The sequence below is a fragment of the Ischnura elegans genome, chromosome 5 (assembly GCF_921293095.1).
Source record: "Ischnura elegans chromosome 5, ioIscEleg1.1, whole genome shotgun sequence".
Classification (NCBI taxonomy): Eukaryota; Metazoa; Arthropoda; class Insecta; order Odonata; family Coenagrionidae; genus Ischnura; species Ischnura elegans.
Genome location: NC_060250.1, coordinates 2,911,196 through 2,930,186, shown reverse-complemented (window position 1 = coordinate 2,930,186; position 18,991 = coordinate 2,911,196). Strand labels below are relative to the sequence as shown.

At 39.3% G+C, this 18,991-nt stretch overlaps 1 protein-coding gene across 3 annotated transcripts in view; it reads right to left on the bottom strand.

The window, feature by feature from the left end:
- Positions 1 to 18,991, bottom strand: part of LOC124158430 (hemocytin) — a 309,825-nt gene that overhangs the window by 84,383 nt on the left and 206,451 nt on the right. For all 3 annotated transcript variants that reach the window (XM_046533513.1, XM_046533511.1, XM_046533512.1), the window contains exons 61-66: positions 16,970 to 17,419; positions 11,000 to 11,118; positions 10,791 to 10,913; positions 10,491 to 10,702; positions 9,461 to 9,699; positions 9,021 to 9,209 (exon numbers count right to left, since the gene is read on the bottom strand). In XM_046533513.1, the coding sequence (XP_046389469.1) occupies positions 9,021 to 9,209; positions 9,461 to 9,699; positions 10,491 to 10,702; positions 10,791 to 10,913; positions 11,000 to 11,118; positions 16,970 to 17,419 (1,332 nt within the window). The remainder of the gene's footprint in view (positions 1 to 9,020; positions 9,210 to 9,460; positions 9,700 to 10,490; positions 10,703 to 10,790; positions 10,914 to 10,999; positions 11,119 to 16,969; positions 17,420 to 18,991) is intronic.

Sequence of the window (18,991 nt, the reverse complement as noted above, 5' to 3'; positions counted from 1 at the left end):
ACGTTGTCAAGGGCCTAATTTCACTAATCACTTCATATGAAAGAGAGGTGAGATTTCGGTGAATCATCAATGACGAACTACAGCGTCCATTAGCGATTATATGGACTAATATCATGTCAATCAAAAGCTTCGACGAGCACATTACATTCCACGGGCTATGTACATATGCAGCTCTCGTAACAGCAGCAACATCATGATTATAACGATTATTACGGAGTTCAAGTGACAGGATTCACCTCGGCCGCGAGGTAAAGTACTCAGCGAATCAATACTCTGGAGAGGACCACAGCTGATGCGCGCATAAGGCGCACACGATGCACTTGAAAGGTCTTATAAAGAATTTCGTCAGGCTAATATAACATTTTAGGATGAAAATTGACGGAATAAATGCCATGCACTCTCGTAAAGGTTTAACGAGTTCATTTTCCGAAAATAAGGCGATTAGATAATGTTTTTGGCCATTCAAATTCAAGGACGAAAGTCATTACGTCTAAATGATTATGAGGTTTCAAATGGGCTGCTTCCTTCTAATTTCGCTACGCACTTAAGCGTAACGTATCATTCATAGGAGACATTTAGAGCATTGCGTAAAGACGGACCATATTGTTTCGTTGCATACCTCACAGGGGCAAACAGATTGCTATCTACATCAAATTTTTTTTGGGCCTGAATTGGGAAAACCATTCTCATAATCATATTGTTGCGACGGTTTTAAGGTAAAAATGGTCGGAATTCACGATGTAAATGCCAATATAAAGGCTTAAAAGAAAATTCTCTTCTCTCCTACTCTTCTTAGGACTTATAACCCACATAGCAGAGATACGTCTCGGATACATCTCTGAGACGTCTCGAATATCACATGTTACGTCTCAGAGACATTCTGAGAGCTTCAGAGGCATCTCTGAGACTTCTCTGAGATGTCACTATGTCCAAAAAAATGGTCTATGTGACATCTCTTAAGACGTCTCACATAAGTCTCTGAGATGTCTCATTAGACTTTGTACTATGGTATGCTTTAAATTTAGGCAAAAAAATAATTAAATTTAAATTATACAGTTATGGCCTACTTTTCTCGATCATTTTTAGCGACAAATTTTGTGATGGATCACCTTTTGAAAATAAGAAACCCATATTAAATGTCGTGATTTTAATAATCAAAACTGCAGATTTGCACCGAAAAATATATATGGAAGGCATTGATGGTGTTTAAATACGTTTTTTCTTTAAATTCCTGAACATCTCACGATTACATCTCCGAGACATCTGTGAGACATACGAGATATTCGAGACCATAGTGAGACGTCTCTGAGAGGTTCGTTGCTATGTGGGAAGTTATTAGGGGTTATAACTCATTACTAAATTAATCGATCCATTTAATTCTCATCATCTTTCTATGGCACCACATTTCGAAAGCCTCCACCCTTGATTTCTCGCCAGACCTTATAAACAGAGGGAGAAGTGGTGCAGTGCCAAGAGTCAATGCTGTCATTCATTCTTAGCTTCCATAGAGAAGCATACATCAAATGTATAGTCCCATAAATTGTTTCCTTACTTCTCTACACAAATTTCCTGCTGCTAATAGGCCTTTTTTCAGGAACACACTCTTTTCCTGGGCTATTATACTGGTAATTTCTTGTCGCTTCAATAAATCTAGTTATTCTGCTCCCCAAATACCAGAATTCGAAAGCCTTCCCTTAGTTCACTAATACAATGAATGTCAGCTTGTCCTTTTCCAATCTCTTCTCTGTGAGCAGCCCGAAGGCCAACATTGCTTCTCTTTTGCCTTTGCTTTTTCTGAATATGAATTGGACCTCATCCAGGAACTCTCCCTCTATTCACTCAATTCTTCTGTAGATTCTCCTTGTCAATATCTTTGATTCATGCATTGATAGTTTTATGGTCCTAAAATTTTCACAGATCTCCACTCTTTTTCTCCCAGGACACAGAATGATTATTTTCATATCTAATTCATCAGGAATCTCACCAGGAGAGGACATTTTGCTTATGACTTTGAATAGCTGAATGGTTCAAGGTCTTTTCTTCTACATTTTCAATTAGTTATGCTGGAATATTTTCAAAATCAGATATATTTTTCACTCAGAGATCTCTTGTTGCTGTTTCAAATTCTGATATTAAAATTGGGGCTTCCATTCCATCAGCATGCATATCCCTTTTATTTTCAATAGCTTTTGTTCTTAGCCTGTTTACATTGTGCACCTCTTACGGATTCTTTCCACCTCTTCACTTTTTCTTCATGTTCTATCATCAGCACCTTTGTCCCTAAGGGTAGGTATTACATCTTACTCCCCTTTCCTTGACGTGGTTCGTCACAATCCCACTGGCAGCTTCTACTTTACCAGGTAAAGAATGTTCTTTTAGTCTTTACATAGTACCTATATTCTTCATCCATGTTTATATAGCTTTGTTAGCTTTACAATAAACCTTGTTTCTTATTCTCCTCTAACAATTCTGTTCTTCCTCAGTTTTAGTACTCATACACTTTCTTCGATGACTATTATTTTTCTTGAGGACCTTTTCTTCCACCAATAATTTCTTCAGCTATTGCCTGTAGCCTACTTCCAATATTTTCCAACTCTCTTCCACTGATTTCTTGGTCACATTCTCTCTCATCATTTTCTCCAACACTTCGTCTGAGGCCATCACATATTTTAAAAAATATATAAAATTCCTATTCTCTAGAGCCGATCGTCGGAGGTTTTCGCGATTTTGGCAAGAAGGGTTTATTTCTCTTTTTTTCTTTGTTCACATTTTTAAGTCTATGTTTCTATATAAAATCACAGGGAGTATTTTTATTTTATGATGTGTTGTAAGTTGTGCTACCAGTGTAGTGAAGTTCGCCGTCCATGGTTGAAATAACCGGTGAAAATACAAGTGATGTCGAAAATGCAGATGACAAAGGAAGTGACGTATTCTGGGTGGCCCTCATATCTATATAAGGTCCTTCCTGAGGTTGAGTGGAGGGAGATTGAGAGAGAGTCCTGAGTGCCCACCGTTGTGGTCAAGTAGTTCACAGCAGGGAGTCTGCCGTGATAGTGGAACCAAGAACATCTAGCCAAGGCTTGGGGACGCAACTAAGAGAAGAGAGAGCAGAACCCTGTAAACAGTAGTGTAACCGTCAATATTCGAGAGCAGATATCATCGCCTCATTGACCTGCCTTTCAACACCCAAGGTTCCTGCAGGATCCATCCTCACTCATCAGACCGTCATAAGAATTCCAGTCGCCACATGTTCCGATGGTTCCCACATTTTCAATTATCATGGACTCCCTACATATTTATTTTGGGTTTTGAACTCTCGAAACTTATCTCAGTGTCTTGTCCTCCCTTGGTCATTAAAAACTCAGCAATAGAAGACCAGAGACAGTGAACTTTAAGAGAAATTCTCTATTTCCGAAAGAGTGTCAAACACTGGCATCATTTGAGGTGATGTCCTGTGCCTTGCCCCCAATCTGGTATCCCGTTTCAATTATTATGTATTTAAAGGTGACGCTGTGTGTTTTGAAGTGTTCATTATTCTTTTTGTTCAACAGGTGATACAAAAATATGTATAAAAAAATGCCAAGAGAGGCCACCAAAAAAGCCTAAACACAAATAAAAGGACTCTAACATGTGAGGTTTCGAATTTTCAACCATTTCGGTCTTCATCTGGAAAGAGACAAGACTTGCCCCTTTCCAGACGTGTGATAGTATCTGTGAATACTCGAATACCTCAAATACTGGAAAGTATTTGATATTCGAGATCTCCAATACTTATGCTAAAGGTGCAACCATGAATACTTTCAATTTCGCGCCATACACTGTCGCACACACGTCTACATCTACATCTACATAGTACCCCGCAAGCCGCCTAAAAGGCGTGTGACAGGGGGTGTTAAGAAACCAGCCGTCTACAGCTAAAAAAAAATTAAGTGCTCAAACGAAGTTGGGACTAGCGTTTATTAAAGTCCTTTATGGTTCGGGGGAAAAACGAATTCGCATATCTATCCGTTCGGCAAAACATCTCTCTTAATTTATCACTTCTATCGGACCTGGAAACATAGTGTGGATCTAATATTATGTTCTCTGTATTGCTCTTAAAGATATCCATTCTCAATTGTTCAAGCAATCTAAGCCTAGCGCGCAGCCTCCGAGTCTCCAACGGCTCCCAGCCTAATTCGCTTAACATCTGGGTAACACTGTCTGTACGCCCGTAGCAGTTTTTGACGAAACACGCAGCCTTTCTTTGAATTTTATTCAGTTCGCGGATTAAGTCTTTCTGCACCGGATCCCATATGCTCGCTGCATATTCAAGGTGCAGTCGGACGAGAGCGAAATAGCACCTTTCTTTCACTTTCTCATCCGAAAATCTTCCCACAAAACGCTTGACGAATCCTAACTTCTTCAGGGTTATGCCGCAAATATTCCTCATATGCGTTCCTCACGAGATATTCGAGGTTATCGTAACTCCCAGGTACTTCACTTCGTCTGTTGCCTTTATGTTAATACCATCCACAGCATGGCTCAGATTAAATTCGAGTCCCCACTCTTGGCTCCACAAATGAACGTTGTTTAAGTCAGATGATAGAATTTCATAGTCAGAGTGATCACTAATTTTGCGATAGATGACAGCATCGTCAGCAAATAAACGTATTTTACTGCTAATGCGGGAGCATCGTCGTTGGTAGTTGACTCGGAAAAATGTAGAGAACTCTAGTCGTTTAGTGTATGCAGCACCGTTTTAGGCAAGTTGATGAACTACATCAAATTCGTGGAAGATTCGTAGAGCGGTGAAAAGAGTTCAATGTAGGGAACCGAAAATAATTGGGTGAAAAAATCCTAAAACCCCCACCAGGAGAATCTAAGTGCCGTGGGATAGTAACTACATAGCATAATTCCCAAAATCCGCTACCCCCTCTATCCATCAGCCCTCGGCCCCTCCTCTGAAGCTTTCCTCTTCTCCGACATCAAACAAAAGGCCCCAGCTCATGCAGGGTTCATATTACGAAGACCATAAATCAAAAGCTTAAGAAAAAAATCAAATTACAGAAGTTAAGTTAAAAGTCAAATTACATACAATCCTGTTTCACCCTTCCCTCTTTCTCCCCCACTGACCTTTTTCTGCCTACCTGCTTCCAAGTTCCCCAATTCTGGAGGTCAACTGCGGAATGAGTCATCTATTAGCACAAAAGGTGTCTAGCAATGACTTTCGGCAATTGATATTACACCTTTATTGGATTGAAATATTAGTAATGTCCGTGTAATTTAAAAAAGAATAAGACCAAACGCGACGCATTTCTGACTTTATTTAAGCATTTTACGCAAGGAAATAAATGTCAAAATATGACGGAGACTTAGCATTCTGGCGAGACTCGATATGAGCAGCAGAGCTTCTCGGAAGTTGATGCGGTATTTTTTTCCAAAAACATATATCAAGTTACAATTTATGAGTTGTGCTATAAATCTCTATTGTTACAGTCACAGACAAAGGGATATTTTCTCACGATATTTGGTTTCTCCCTGCTAGCAATTCAAATTCGTCTGCTTATCTCGTGAGAACTTCAAAAGATGGACTGAAAATAATTGAAGAAGAAAATCCGATGGAGAAGCTCGTGTATTTTGCAAAACGCCTCGGATTGTCTGCTAGCACTTGACAGTAGGAGTGGGTGTAAAGCAAGCTACCTGTTGAAAATATGAAGTTGGATGAAGCCGAGTATCAGATGGGCGTGCCGCTGAAATGGCGTTTGGTAGATAAGAATGTATACATCAGACAGAAATTCATCATAGCAGTATAAATGCCAAGGCGGCATGCATTCATTTTTTCACGAGGTGGTGTGTCCCCTAAGTATATTGGAAAGAGATTTTAGTTGAATCAACTATATGCCCAAATTGTTATCATAAAATAAAATATCCCATTAATCAGCTAAATTCATGTTTGAATCCTTCAAAGGAAATCACAATTACTCGCAAAACTCCTGGGTTTCCTGCTGCATAGGCAACAAGTCAAACATACCCGCATTCGTTTTTTCGTCCTTCCCCTTGAAAAACTATAGATCGAGGTTCCACTGTATACCTTTTTATTTATAAATTCATCAAGTGAAATAGAAGAAGAAACGTACCTTAATATGCTTCGCGCAATTCTAATAGTCGAGGTATTCGAATATTCAGGCAATGATTCAATATTCGAGTTTGATATTTGAGTTTGAGAAATCTGCTATTCGACCCAATTCTACTTACAACACACAAAAAAATAAAAATACACCCTGTGATTTTGTATAGAAAAATTTTGATTTTTATTTTTTTAGCTTTAATTGATTGCCACTAAGTTTTCTATTTACAATTAGACTATAGTAACATGCAATATTGTCTAAACACCATAATTTTCCAAGAAAAAAGCACAACATTAACCCCTCAAACAAGTAGAGATGAATTGGAAATGCCAACTACATACATATATCACGTAGCGAGCCTGGCTTCACTTTGAAGGCAATGACGTCAATGAAGCAAGATCTGACTTCCTCATCCCCGACTCCCTCATTTGTAGCCTTGTTGCTTGAAATACGGAGGGAGCACGCTCCTTCCCCTCCACCTCTCCTTGCATGCTTCTGCTGCCTACCCCTTCCTCATGCTGAGTGGTCGAGCACCTCGTTGCACGTGACGTTAATGCTGTTTGATCTGAGGTTTCCGCAGCGTTTCTTCATGTGTATCTAGGCTTCCGGGCGTTCCTCCGCATTTAGATGTCCATAAGTGACGACAGTTTCTCCTGCCATCCTGCTGGTGTCTTCAGGTCAGAAGTAGCGATGCATAAAATTTGGCCGTCTTGGGGATCAGAGGCCGATTTTGATTGGTTGGAAATTTAGGAGGGCTCTGATTGGTCATTGGAAGACCCTTTTCCATGTGTTGGCTAATGTGTAGCCGTCTTCTTTGTTGCAGTTCTCAGGGTGCTTAGCTATCTCTATAGCTTCTTGGATTAGCCTAGGATAGTAACGGCTTTCATTACACAAGACTTTAGCCTTATCGAAATCCACAGTGTGGCCAGGTTCCAACCACACGTGCTCCGAGATGGCGGAAAGGCAGAACTGTTTCTTCTCTGTGGCACGTTCATGTTCCTTTATCCTGGTTTTGATAGAACAGCCGGTCTGTCCTTTGTAACATTTGCCACATGAGCATTGCAGCTGATATACTCCCTCGTGTAGTGAGCATGGGATCTTGTCCTTCGGCTTAGGTAGAAAGTCGCTAGTTTTTTTGCAGCAAGCAAACCTGGTCTTCACGTTATGCTTGTTCAGAATTCTGGCTATTCTCTCCGTGGTTCCTGCTAAATAGGGAACGGCTGAGCACCCTGTGAACTGCAACAGAGAAGTTGGCTACACATTAGCCAACACATGGGAAAGGGTCTTCCAATGACCAATCAGAGCCCACCTGAATTTCCAACCAATGAAAATCGGCTTCTGATCCCCAAGCCACCTATACAAGACGGCCAAATTTTATGCATCGCTACTTCTGACCTGAAGACACCAGCAGGATGGCAGGAGAAACTGTCGTCACTTATGGACATCTAAATGCAGAGGAACGCCTGGAAGCCAAGATTCATATGATGTTAATGCTGTTTCAAATACTTTAACGAAATTGTGTTGCTAATTGCGCAGTTACAATTAAATTTAATGATATACTGATAAAAATTTCTTTCATTGTGTAGCAATATTTCCATTGAGATAAGGAGAACCAATGTATGCCATTTGCGTGCACTGTGGCGTGAAATTAACGCGAGGAAGTGCTAAATCCACCTCACCACACTGAAGCATTTTCGGGTGAAACACAAGTCCGTATGCAATGAGAAAGTGACAAAATTTGGGGGAAACATGTGTGAGGAAAGTTTGAATTCAGTGGATGGCAGTGGGGTAGCCAGGAATTTTGCTAGGGTGGGTCCAAAACCAGGGGGGAAAATTTTTAAACAACAGGGTACAATGTAGAGGGTTTTCAACCAAATTTTAACACCCTTCATAATCGAAAAAAAAACATAATTTTTCAAAGAAATCTAATGTAAATTCATGATTTTCCAATATTTCGTTTCGACTCCAAAAATCAAGGATCCGATCCGAATCCAGATCCAAAAAAAAATCCTGGAACCGTCCATCCCTAAATAAAATTATCAATCACCTGATTGTAAACCACTGGAAAATTACCAAATGACAAAGGTGCAAGAAACATTATTATTATCTTCAAAATTGATACAAATGTGTTTTCTCTGACAAGTGGTTTCTCAACTCAAGTCATTAAGGAATCAAAATCACATAAACACCCCATGTTTCAGTAATCAGAATATTTGTGCACCACCAACATCCCCTGCAGACTGAATTCGCACCAAAAAGCATAGCATACTCATATAATCACAAATACATGGCCAATACTCACTGATCTAAGACACCAATCATCAGCTCAGATGAAATATTAATTTCAGCATAGTGTGAGTGAATTTTGAAAATTGAATTTACCAGGAAATGAAGAAGCATTTCCTGGTAAATTCAATGGAATCTTGCTCAAATTCCATAAGAATTTTCTTGCTGTTGAGCAGAAATTCAAATATCTTGATAGTCATTTGAATCAACCATAATGAAAAAACATAAAATCGGGCAAAAAAAATCTAGAGCAGAAAAAATTTTTATGACCTTAAATGCAGAAATATGGATACATATGGAAATGCTAAATAAGGATAATTTTTATATAGCTCGAGTATGGAATGAATCAGGACCCCCAAAAATAAACACTAAATGTGGAAAAACACTGTATGTGAAAACTTTAAATCCAGATGCGACTATACAAGGAAGAACTCTTAAGACTTATCCCACTCAGCACAAAAGATAATTTAGATAGAAATTAATTTGGTAATTTGGGGCAAATTTACCCTTGTCATCTTCGCCCTTTCTTTGCCACATAATTATTTGCATGCAGAATTGCCAACAGAGAAGTATAAAAATATATAGTGAGGCATTTAAACTAGGAGAAAAGGAGTTGAAATGACTCACAGTCTCTGCATTCAACAGGAGACACACACGAGCTGCCTTTACGGACTAGGCCGTCAGGGCAAAAGCAACCTGGGAAGCAGGAGTTCTCCAAGCGAGGGCAGGGGTCTTTGTCCATGAGGGTCCCACAGCTTGGCTCACACTGCCTCTCGTAGCAGTCCTTATAAACCTCTCCTGGAGGACACTCTGCCACTAAAAAAGCATGCATATTTCATTCATTTATATTGTGTCCTTATTATTGGTATCGTAACAGCAATTTAGCATCTGTCACCATTAAATATGTACCCACATTAGGGAAATGCCATCTCCATTAGCTCCAAAAAAACTATTTTATGTACTTCAAGAACATGTTTATCACTATGCATATATGCATGCATACATTGATCAATGAAGCATTGGTGGTAGATGTGAATCCATAAATTTACAATAGTTGAATTGCTCACCACATCCATGAATGATTCTCCAATCACCAAGATCTATGGTCGAGTCATGTGCCTTGCATTCGGTGGCAAAATGAAGCAACGTGTCACAGCGACACTCCTTTTCCCCATTAAGCTTCTGACCACTCTCCAACCCTGCTGTGTTCTGTCTCTCTTCCAGACACTTGCAAACCATCTCCAAGCATTGGGCCTCAAACTTGTTCATATTCAAAACATCTTTGCACTTGGCAAAAGATTTTTTCCTGTGTTGAAAAATGAATTTTAAATACACATCAAAGCCACATGACAATACATATAATCAGTCTAACAATGGTGCTTGTTTGATGCAAAATAACCTACGTAAGAACAAGATGACATAACTAACATGCATAAGATTTGTGCCTTTCACTGAAAAGCTTAGATTGAATAGGAGAGTGTGAATGCCCTGCCACAATTTTACATCTTCACTCCTTCCTATGATTCGTCACATTACATGCAGACAAATGTTCACTGATTTCAGGTTTTGACCGAAGTAAACTACAGAAACCAGTCTTCAACCACTTATGCTTGGAAAAAGGTAAAAGTTGATGTAACCAAAAGATGCTATCTCTGGCAACGGTCTTAGTAATGTGAACCCTGCATCAGCCATGATCTGGCCTGTTGAGTGGTCACGGAGAGGAAGGGTTAGGAAGTTAGAGGGATGGACTGAGAACTGGGTGGGGGATCATGGATTTTGGGAAATGTGCAACGAATTTAATATCCTATGGTACTCAGCTTCATCAGTTCCATCTCTTGGGGAAGCTTTATTTATGTGCCCCTGTACAATATGTGCCTGTTGTAGTTAACCATGAACATAAGTTATGAAAATCCATTTGAAGAGTCATAAAATATCCCCAGAATCACATGTTGGGATAAAATGTTCAAATATTGCAGACCCTAAAAGCCATTTACGTATGATTAAGAGGAGGCTAGTAAGGTCAACATTTGACATTGAGTATGACTTTGCTTCCAGACGCCCTTTGATTAGATACGGATGTGAATGAAGAGCACTCACTTAGCCAGGGAGCATATTTCCCACGCCTTGGCCTGCATCTCGCTGCCACACACTCTGTTCTCGCACTCCTCATGGCCCTCTATGAACCAGCTGTCACCAAACTCCTTGCTGGTCCTCACTTGCTGCCCATCGGGTGCCCTGCGATCGTCTTTGCCATCATGGTTGTAAAATCCACAAAGTCCATCCACTTTGTTCACCAAACTTTGAGATGCCTGCCAATTCAGGAAAGCTTTTTTCAATGCCCCCATCCCTTCAAAGGTAATGTCTTCTAGTCCAAATACAAACAAAATTAATACTCACCCCAACTTTGATTGCAGCCTTTCCATCCCAATAAACCCAGAATCCATACAGGGATTTAAAAATTATTGCATCTCCCACACGTGCCATGTCAAACTGCTTGTGTTTGGCTCCAATTTTTTTCACCTACCAAATTTCAATGAGATTAATGAGAAATTAAAGATTATACGTACTGGGTCACAACTAAAAAATGAGACTTCCAATTCCTTCACCTGATTCGCCTTGTAAGTGTGCGGACCATACTCCACCGTCAAATTGTTGTTCAATTTCACCAAATGATGATCTTGGGCTATCACCAAGTAAACAGGACACTCACTACAATCCCTGTGTGCTGTAAAAATGCATTTTGCATCAAAAATACACTCAACAAATCAAAATGTCAAAGATGGACATGTTCAAGCATTAATACAAGCAACAAGTTTGATGGAAACATTATAGAGCACTCCTCATGCAGTTGACAGTCATTTATCAGAAATATAAATACCATTTGCAGAGTACTAGAAATTCAAATTGTCTGTAAAAAATACCCAAAGAAAACATTTGTTCAATGATGTAAATCAACCACGGGTAAATAAATAAAGAATAATGACCAGTTAGTTGTTAGTTATTAGAAAATTCATGAAATCATTCATATTTGTATTTAAATGCAACATTTGCATGCTTAGTAATGAAATAAAAAATGTGTCATATAGTTTCATGTTAAGATCCATCTTTAGCATACCTATATACTTGACAGTGCCATTGTTGAAGGGGTCAGGTTAAAAGATTGCCAACCATCATATATCATTGCTAGTGTTTTGACACACATATTAGCATTTTAAAGTTTGGTTAAATCCATAAATCTTTGTAATTACATATTTATTTAACAACCAATTTTAATGCATTTATTAAGTCTATATTTTTAAATCACATACTAAGTTTAATCCTAGTTAAACTGATATGGTTCTTTTCTACCACTCTAGTTTGGCCAAAAAAATATTGCACCAGTAGCAGTTGCAGAAAAAAACTCGGGGGGGTGGGGGGAGGGGGTGCAAAAGATACTTTGAGTTTAAGAAGGGTTTAATGAAAGAGATTATGTAAATATACAAGAAAATGCCATTTTATGATATAAAAAAGTAACAATTGTGGTTCCGCAACGTTTGGCAATACAGGCAGCCCCACAAGGAGGGGGTGCACACTGCCCCATCTGTATCCACCACTGGCTGGCACTCTTTTAACCCGTCCCCTTCAATTGTAATGAAAAGAATGCAAGAAAGAATATGAAGTGATTGACAAATATTTTTTCCTAAAAGGCCCCAATAATCTGATTACCATTCATTGAAGGCTCAAGTCAGTGGCATAGCCAGGAATTTTGTTTGGGGGGTCCAAAATGAATGGGGAAAATTTTTGAAAAGCAGGGTACTAACTATGTAGAGGGTTTTAAACTAATTTTAACACTTTTCATAATCGAAAAAACTTCATTTGTCAAAGATATCTTTTGTTAATTCATTTTTTTTTTAATATTTTGTTTTCTTTTATGAAGGAAGGTACATTATTATGTTTTTATATTTTGGAGACCCCCCAGACCTTCCCGAAATGTTACTGCCACAAAAGAATTTATTTAAGAAAAACCTAAGTCAAAAGTGATAGCTAAGGATTATTTCACTGTTTCACTTCTATTTTAGAATGGAATACTTCAAGACCAATGCTTTTGGGGCATTTACTCTGGAATATTAAAAATTGGTTACAGTCATAGTTAACCATTTATGAGGACTACCTCTGGCATCAAACAAGGCAAATATTCATCTATGTTGGTGGTGGTTTTCGGGTATTGCTGTGTAGAAAACATTTTCACCTCAGCCGTATATGGAGAGGGTTCCTAGCACAATATAATGACCAACGGCTATCGCCTAAAATTCAAATCCGGCACAACAATGGGTAGCGAAAAAACATATATAAGCTCGGGACGAGAATAAATTCCTTCCATTCTCTTGATAACGCTCCCAGTAGGAGGAGTGAAACGTTGAGTGAAAATGTTTTATACACAGCAATACAAAACATACACATACTCTCAAAGATACCACTCTCAAGCAGAAGCGCAAATTTGAAAATTTCGCATTGAGGCAGGAGAAGCCACAGACTGAACTTCCAAGTGCGGTTTGTAATCTATCGAAGAAGAATTTGGCCCAAGAGACAGTCTCAGTTCTTTCAAAAGGGTTGAACTTTGCAATTGCGCCTAAATACCTACCAGCGGAAGACATCATTGCAGGAGCAGAGGCTGCAATATGTCTACTTCCTCCAGACAAGGCTGACAGCATGAGACATGAAATTGTGCGAGTGCTTTGACGTTCAAAAACGCCTAAATTAAATTTACCAGCAGCTGAACTACGTTACTTGAACGAATTAAAGTGTGATAACAACATCCTCGTACTTCCAGCTGACAAAGGCAATGCAACGGTCATCATGGATAAGGAAGAATATGGCAAGAAAGTTCTCTCCCTTTTGGATGGCGATACTTACGAGAGACTAAATAAAGACCCGACAGCCAGAATCGAGCGCAAAGTGAGAGAATTGATCAAGAGGTCTTCAATTTCCGAGGAAAATCATTGGAAATTAATGCCCTCCGCATCCAGAGCTCCACGCTTATATGGTCTACCAAAAATCCATAAGGAAGGTACACCTTTGAGACATATTGTAAATACCATTGGTTCGCCGACCTATAAGTTAGCCCGTTATCTCTCAAGAGGCATCCAGGATTTCGTCGGTAGAACAGACTCCTTCATAAAAAATTCGGCGCATTTTATAGAGATCCTGAAAGACCTTCGAGTGATCGAAAGAGATATTTTAGGCAGCTTTGATGTCACGTCGCTGTTCACCAAAGTTCCTGTCCCCGATTCAGTGGAAATTTTAAGAACTCTTACAGGTGATGGACTACCAAAAGACTACCCAAAATTGGTAGAATTCTGCCTTAGAAACAATTACTTCCTTTACAACGGGCAAATATATGAACAAAAAAGTGGTGCGGCAATGGGTTCCCCACTTTCACCTGTGATTGCCAATTTATATATGGAGTTTTTCGAGAAGAAGGCACTTGAGACGAGCGAGAAGAAACCATCATGCTGGTTGAGATATGTGGATGATACCTTTGTGATCTGGCCACATGGAAAACAAAAACTTGAGGAATTCCACGTACATCTAAATACAGTACATCCAGACATAAAATTCACAAAAGAACTCGAAGAAGGAGGTTGTCTCCCCTTCTTAGATGTACTGGTTAAGAGAAAAATGGATGGAAGCCTAGGCCATTCAGTGTACAGAAAGAAGACCCACACAGACAGGTATGTGAATTCAACATCGCATCACCACCCACAACTAAAGGCCTGCGTCATTAAAACGCTAACCCACCGAGCCAAAATCGTGTGTGATGCTGAGCATATCAGTGATGAAATGCAACACCTTATGTGGGCACTGAAAGGCAATGGTTATAGTGTCTCTTTCATTAAAAGAGCAATGAAAGAAAAACACCCTCCTCAACATGATGGCCACAAGGGGAAGAAGCCACATACATACGCTAAAATTCCATACATCTCCGGGGTCACCGATAGAATTGCCAGAATCCTCCATAAAGGCAACATTAGGACTCGCTTCTGCACCGTGAAGAAGATTCAGAATATCCTACCTTCACCGAAGGATAGCCATCCTCCCCTTCAATCTATGGGAGTGTATGAGGTTCCCTGCTGCTGCGGCAGAAGCTACGTGGGACAGAGCAAGCGTTCAATCTCCCAAAGGCTTAAGGAGCACGAAAGGGCGTTAAAATTACATCAGTGGGACGCATCAGCTGTTGCTGAACATTTTGCCTCCAGCCCTGGGCATAGAATAATGTTTGACGCTACACGGGTATTGGCGAAGACGGAAGAATATCATCCGTGTCTTATACGTGAATCCATCGAGATAGCGAAAAGGCCTAATAACTTTAATAGGGAGGATGGGTATAACCTCAGCCGTATATGGAGAGGGCTCCTAGCACAATATAATGACCAACGGCTATCGCCTAAAATTCAAATCCGGCACAACAATGGGTAGCGAAAAAACATATATAAGCTCGGGACGAGAATAAATTCCTTCCATTCTCTTGATAACGCTCCCAGTAGGAGGAGTGAAACGTTGAGTGAAAATGTTTTCTACACAGCAATACCCGAAAACCACCACCAACATAGATAAAAGAAGCTGTGAAAATCTTCAGACGGAGGCAAATATTCTTCTATCTTAATGATCAAACAATTTTTTTGCAGTCATATATATGTATTTTTATTTTTACGACAAATTGATGAGGGTTGACTAAGAGTTTGTCATGTATTTGTCACAAGTTATACGTACAATCAGCTCAAAATTGTTCCATATCTCACCAGTGACCAAATAGGTAACTTTGTGTAAATTGTACCATTTAGCTGCATGCATGTGGCTTCTTTTTTAAATGAGGTGTTATCACTTTTCTTAGTAAGAATGCTTATCAACTTAAGGCTGGAAGGCGATACTTGGTGGAACTTGGTGACAGGAAACATAATAAAAATACACTTGTATATGTTCCACAGAAGTTTTAATAACTGACCCAGGTTTCGACAGCACACTGTGACCTTGATAATGACATAGTGTACCGTCGAAACCTGGGTCGGTTATTAAAACTTCTGTGGAACATACAAAAGTGTATCTTTATCATGTTTCCTAAGAATGCTTAGTTCCCCTCGAATGTGATACATCACCAGGTCGCTATTCCCATGCCAAATAAAAACTTTGAAAAGGAATTATCCACAATTAAATTAATTGCAGTTCAAAATAGTTATAAATCTATTACTAATGACAAAATCCTTGATAGGAAACTTAAAAAGCACGCAATGGAGACCACCACATCCTTGCCCTCTACATCTCCGAATATTGACAGATCTGCAACCTCTTGGCAGAAAATACCATTCCTTGGCATCCTATCTTATTGGGTGACTGGAATGTTTCCGAAAGATAAAGTAAGACTATCGTTTTATAATATGACAACAGTTGGCAATTTGTTAATTTAACTCAAAAGCCAAAATTTATTGACAAGGACCAAAGTGGTGTACATAAACTGTGTTGAAATATGCCTAATTATAATTCTGTATATATTGGTCAGACTGGGCGTGCCATAAAAACTAGGGCAAATAAACACATGAAGTGTTGGGTAAGAGGCGATTCAACCTCTAATTTTGCAAAACATTTGTTAGACTGCAACCATGGCAGTGATTTTAACGTCAAGGTTCTCCATAATCTTTGTAAAGGGAAAAAGTTTGACTTTCTTGAACATTTAGAAATTATAAGAGCATGTCACAATAAAAATGTACGTGTGGTAAACGACCTTTTGTACCCCTCCCACTCCTCTCCTTTATTATCGGTTCTCCTGGACTCAGCACGTAAACCCACTGACCTTGAGGAATCCATTCCCTCTTTAGCTCTTCCCCCTCCCACCATCACCACCTCCTCCCTGCCTTAACCACCCCCCCCCCCCCCTCCCTGGTATAAATAAGCTCGCAAATTTGTGTATTTTCACCTTTGAAAATGACATGACATGACAAAGTGCAACGTCGAAACCTGAGTCGGTAAAGTAAACTTCTGTGGAGCATACAACAGTGTATCTATTACTATGTTTCCCGAAACCTTATATGCCATAGGATTTCACCAGTCATGTTTCAAACTGATTCTGTAAAACAAAAAAAGATGTTAACAAGACGTCATTAAAATAAGAATGTTACATAACTGCATGGTATTAAAATTACCATGCTCATTTTATGACTCCCCACTCCGCTTGCTTGGATTAAAGGTAATAAGCTGGCAAGACAAACCAGACAGACAGAGAGGAGCACTCCAAAGTAATATATATGTCTTAGCTTTAAATATTTGCAGCTCCCTTCCTAATTGAAATAAAGCTATGAAACCAAGAAATAAAATAATTCTATTGTTGCCTTCATAATTCAAATGCAGCATGCAACTGCCCTCTTACCCATCTACCTCAGAAACATAGAATGGATGGTTAAGCTTGCTTTGTAATAAAGAATGTCTCACAGTAATCATTTAGCATATCCTCAGTATCCTAGACTTCACTTAAGCATTGTAATCTCGCTAGTTATATTTTCACACCCAAGAGAGGAGTGGGGAAAACTTGAAAAATTTGTACTAACCTGAGACGTTCCATTTCCCGTTCAGCATGTCTCTGGCAAGAATGTGATGGCAAACATCATAATTATATTCCAAGTCATCAAAAGTTTCAAAATTTCGCCCATTCACTTTGCAAACTGATTCACTTTGATCAGGCACGTCAATCACTTTCACCAATTTGCACTCAAATTGTGGGCATGCTACACCCACCAAGCCCTCGCTAACTTGAATCAGCTCATAGCCCTTGGGGCATTTCTGAGGTGGGCAGATCATCACCTTCTCGGTAGTTGCTGGTACCTTTGGCACACACACATTGTCAGGACATGCATTTATTATCTTCTTGTAACCACTCCTCCCACGGCCTCCACCCTTACGACCCTTGGCCCAACTTGTTTTCGTTGTGGTACTGCTCTTGGTTTCCATGGTGGTGCCAGGAGGGCATAACACCTCTGGACACACGGTAGTGGTCGAGACTGAAAGACGGAGAGTAATCATGATGACAGAGTTAACACAACATCCTTTACAAAACTGAGGCACGAATCACGTGCAGAGGAATGCAACAAATAAATAAACTGATTTCAATTGCAAAAATTATCAACAGAGAGTTGAGAGGAGGAAATTGGAGCCTCAAAATACAGAGTAAAAATTGTTTAATTATATTTTTAAATACCTCCATGACAAGTCATCCTCATCCCTGCTCACACAAACATAAAGCATAGAAAATTAATTTTAGCATAAAATGGATAATTCAGCAAGGCATGAAGTTCATAAACAGATGAATTGAAGGCGTTCCCTTTTTTGCCGTGTAGTTCTCTTGCAATCAGTATGGAAAATATTAGAATTTCACACTGCGTGCATAGGGATGAGATTGCAGAAGGTGTGATGGCATTGATGAAGCAGAGATTTCTACCACAAGTTGGACTCTCAAATCAGTAGCAGCCCTAGTACTAGCTCCATACAACTTTGATACTAGTGGTGTTGTTCTCCCACACTTCTTGTTTGTTGCCTTCAAAATCATTCAGACAGATTTCAAGGAACAAAGAGAGTGCATTAATTTGCCTCCTGATTGAATAATTGGCAACTGAAGCTTACCAAATGCTTCAACTGGGTTAAAAGAAGCATACTGCATAGATATGTAAACCACTAGAGAGAGAGTATGCCACTTTCCAAGTGATCTAGACTCTTTACATGGACTGAAATTAATCATGATGATCTTGCACATTCTAGACATCTTGAAGTGATGACGTTTAAATCATGATCATTGACATAATATCAAAAGAACAATAAAGATTAAAAAATCTTTTGTAAAATAAATTTGAGCCTGGACATGAGAAGTCTGACTAAACAAACTTTTTTTACAAATTTCATTACAGGTGATGAGAATTGGTGCTAAGGAAATGAACCCAAAATCCCTTGACCAAACCAAAGCAAAACAAGTATGGCCAAATATTAAAAAATTAAAAATGTGATCATTGTCTTTTTTCATATATGTACATGAATTTAGGCACTGAGATTTGAAGTCATCCATCAAAATGTTAACCAACACTTTCATTTGAACTTTTTAATGTGTTTACGGTAAGATGTGCCAAGGATCTCTGGTGATCAAGTGGCCGGTTCCTGGTAATGCCTAGCTGCTAACATTCCCTGCACAAATGCAAACTGATATTTGGACTCCAAGGGGTCAGCCACCACTCCTCAATTCCCCAAAAAAAGGTGCAAGGGATCTATTTCAATAAAAATGGCTTCGCAGTAGGCCCCAAACAATACCACTGCGGCAGACTTCCAGAAGTGCTTGAAACAGTTGCACAGAAGACAGAGCATCAAAATGTATGCCCTTGGAGTGCTTTGAAGGATACTGAAAAGATTTTGCAAAAAACTTAACATAGCCATGGCACAAAGAGTGCCTACTAAAGTGCTTGGTTAACAAATCATGCCACTTGAAACTGGAATAAAAAAATATCTCACACTGTTTTCAAGTTAGTTAAATATACTCTTGGGCAACCCAAGTACTATTTCCCCTGAATGATGAGCATAAAGAAATTCCA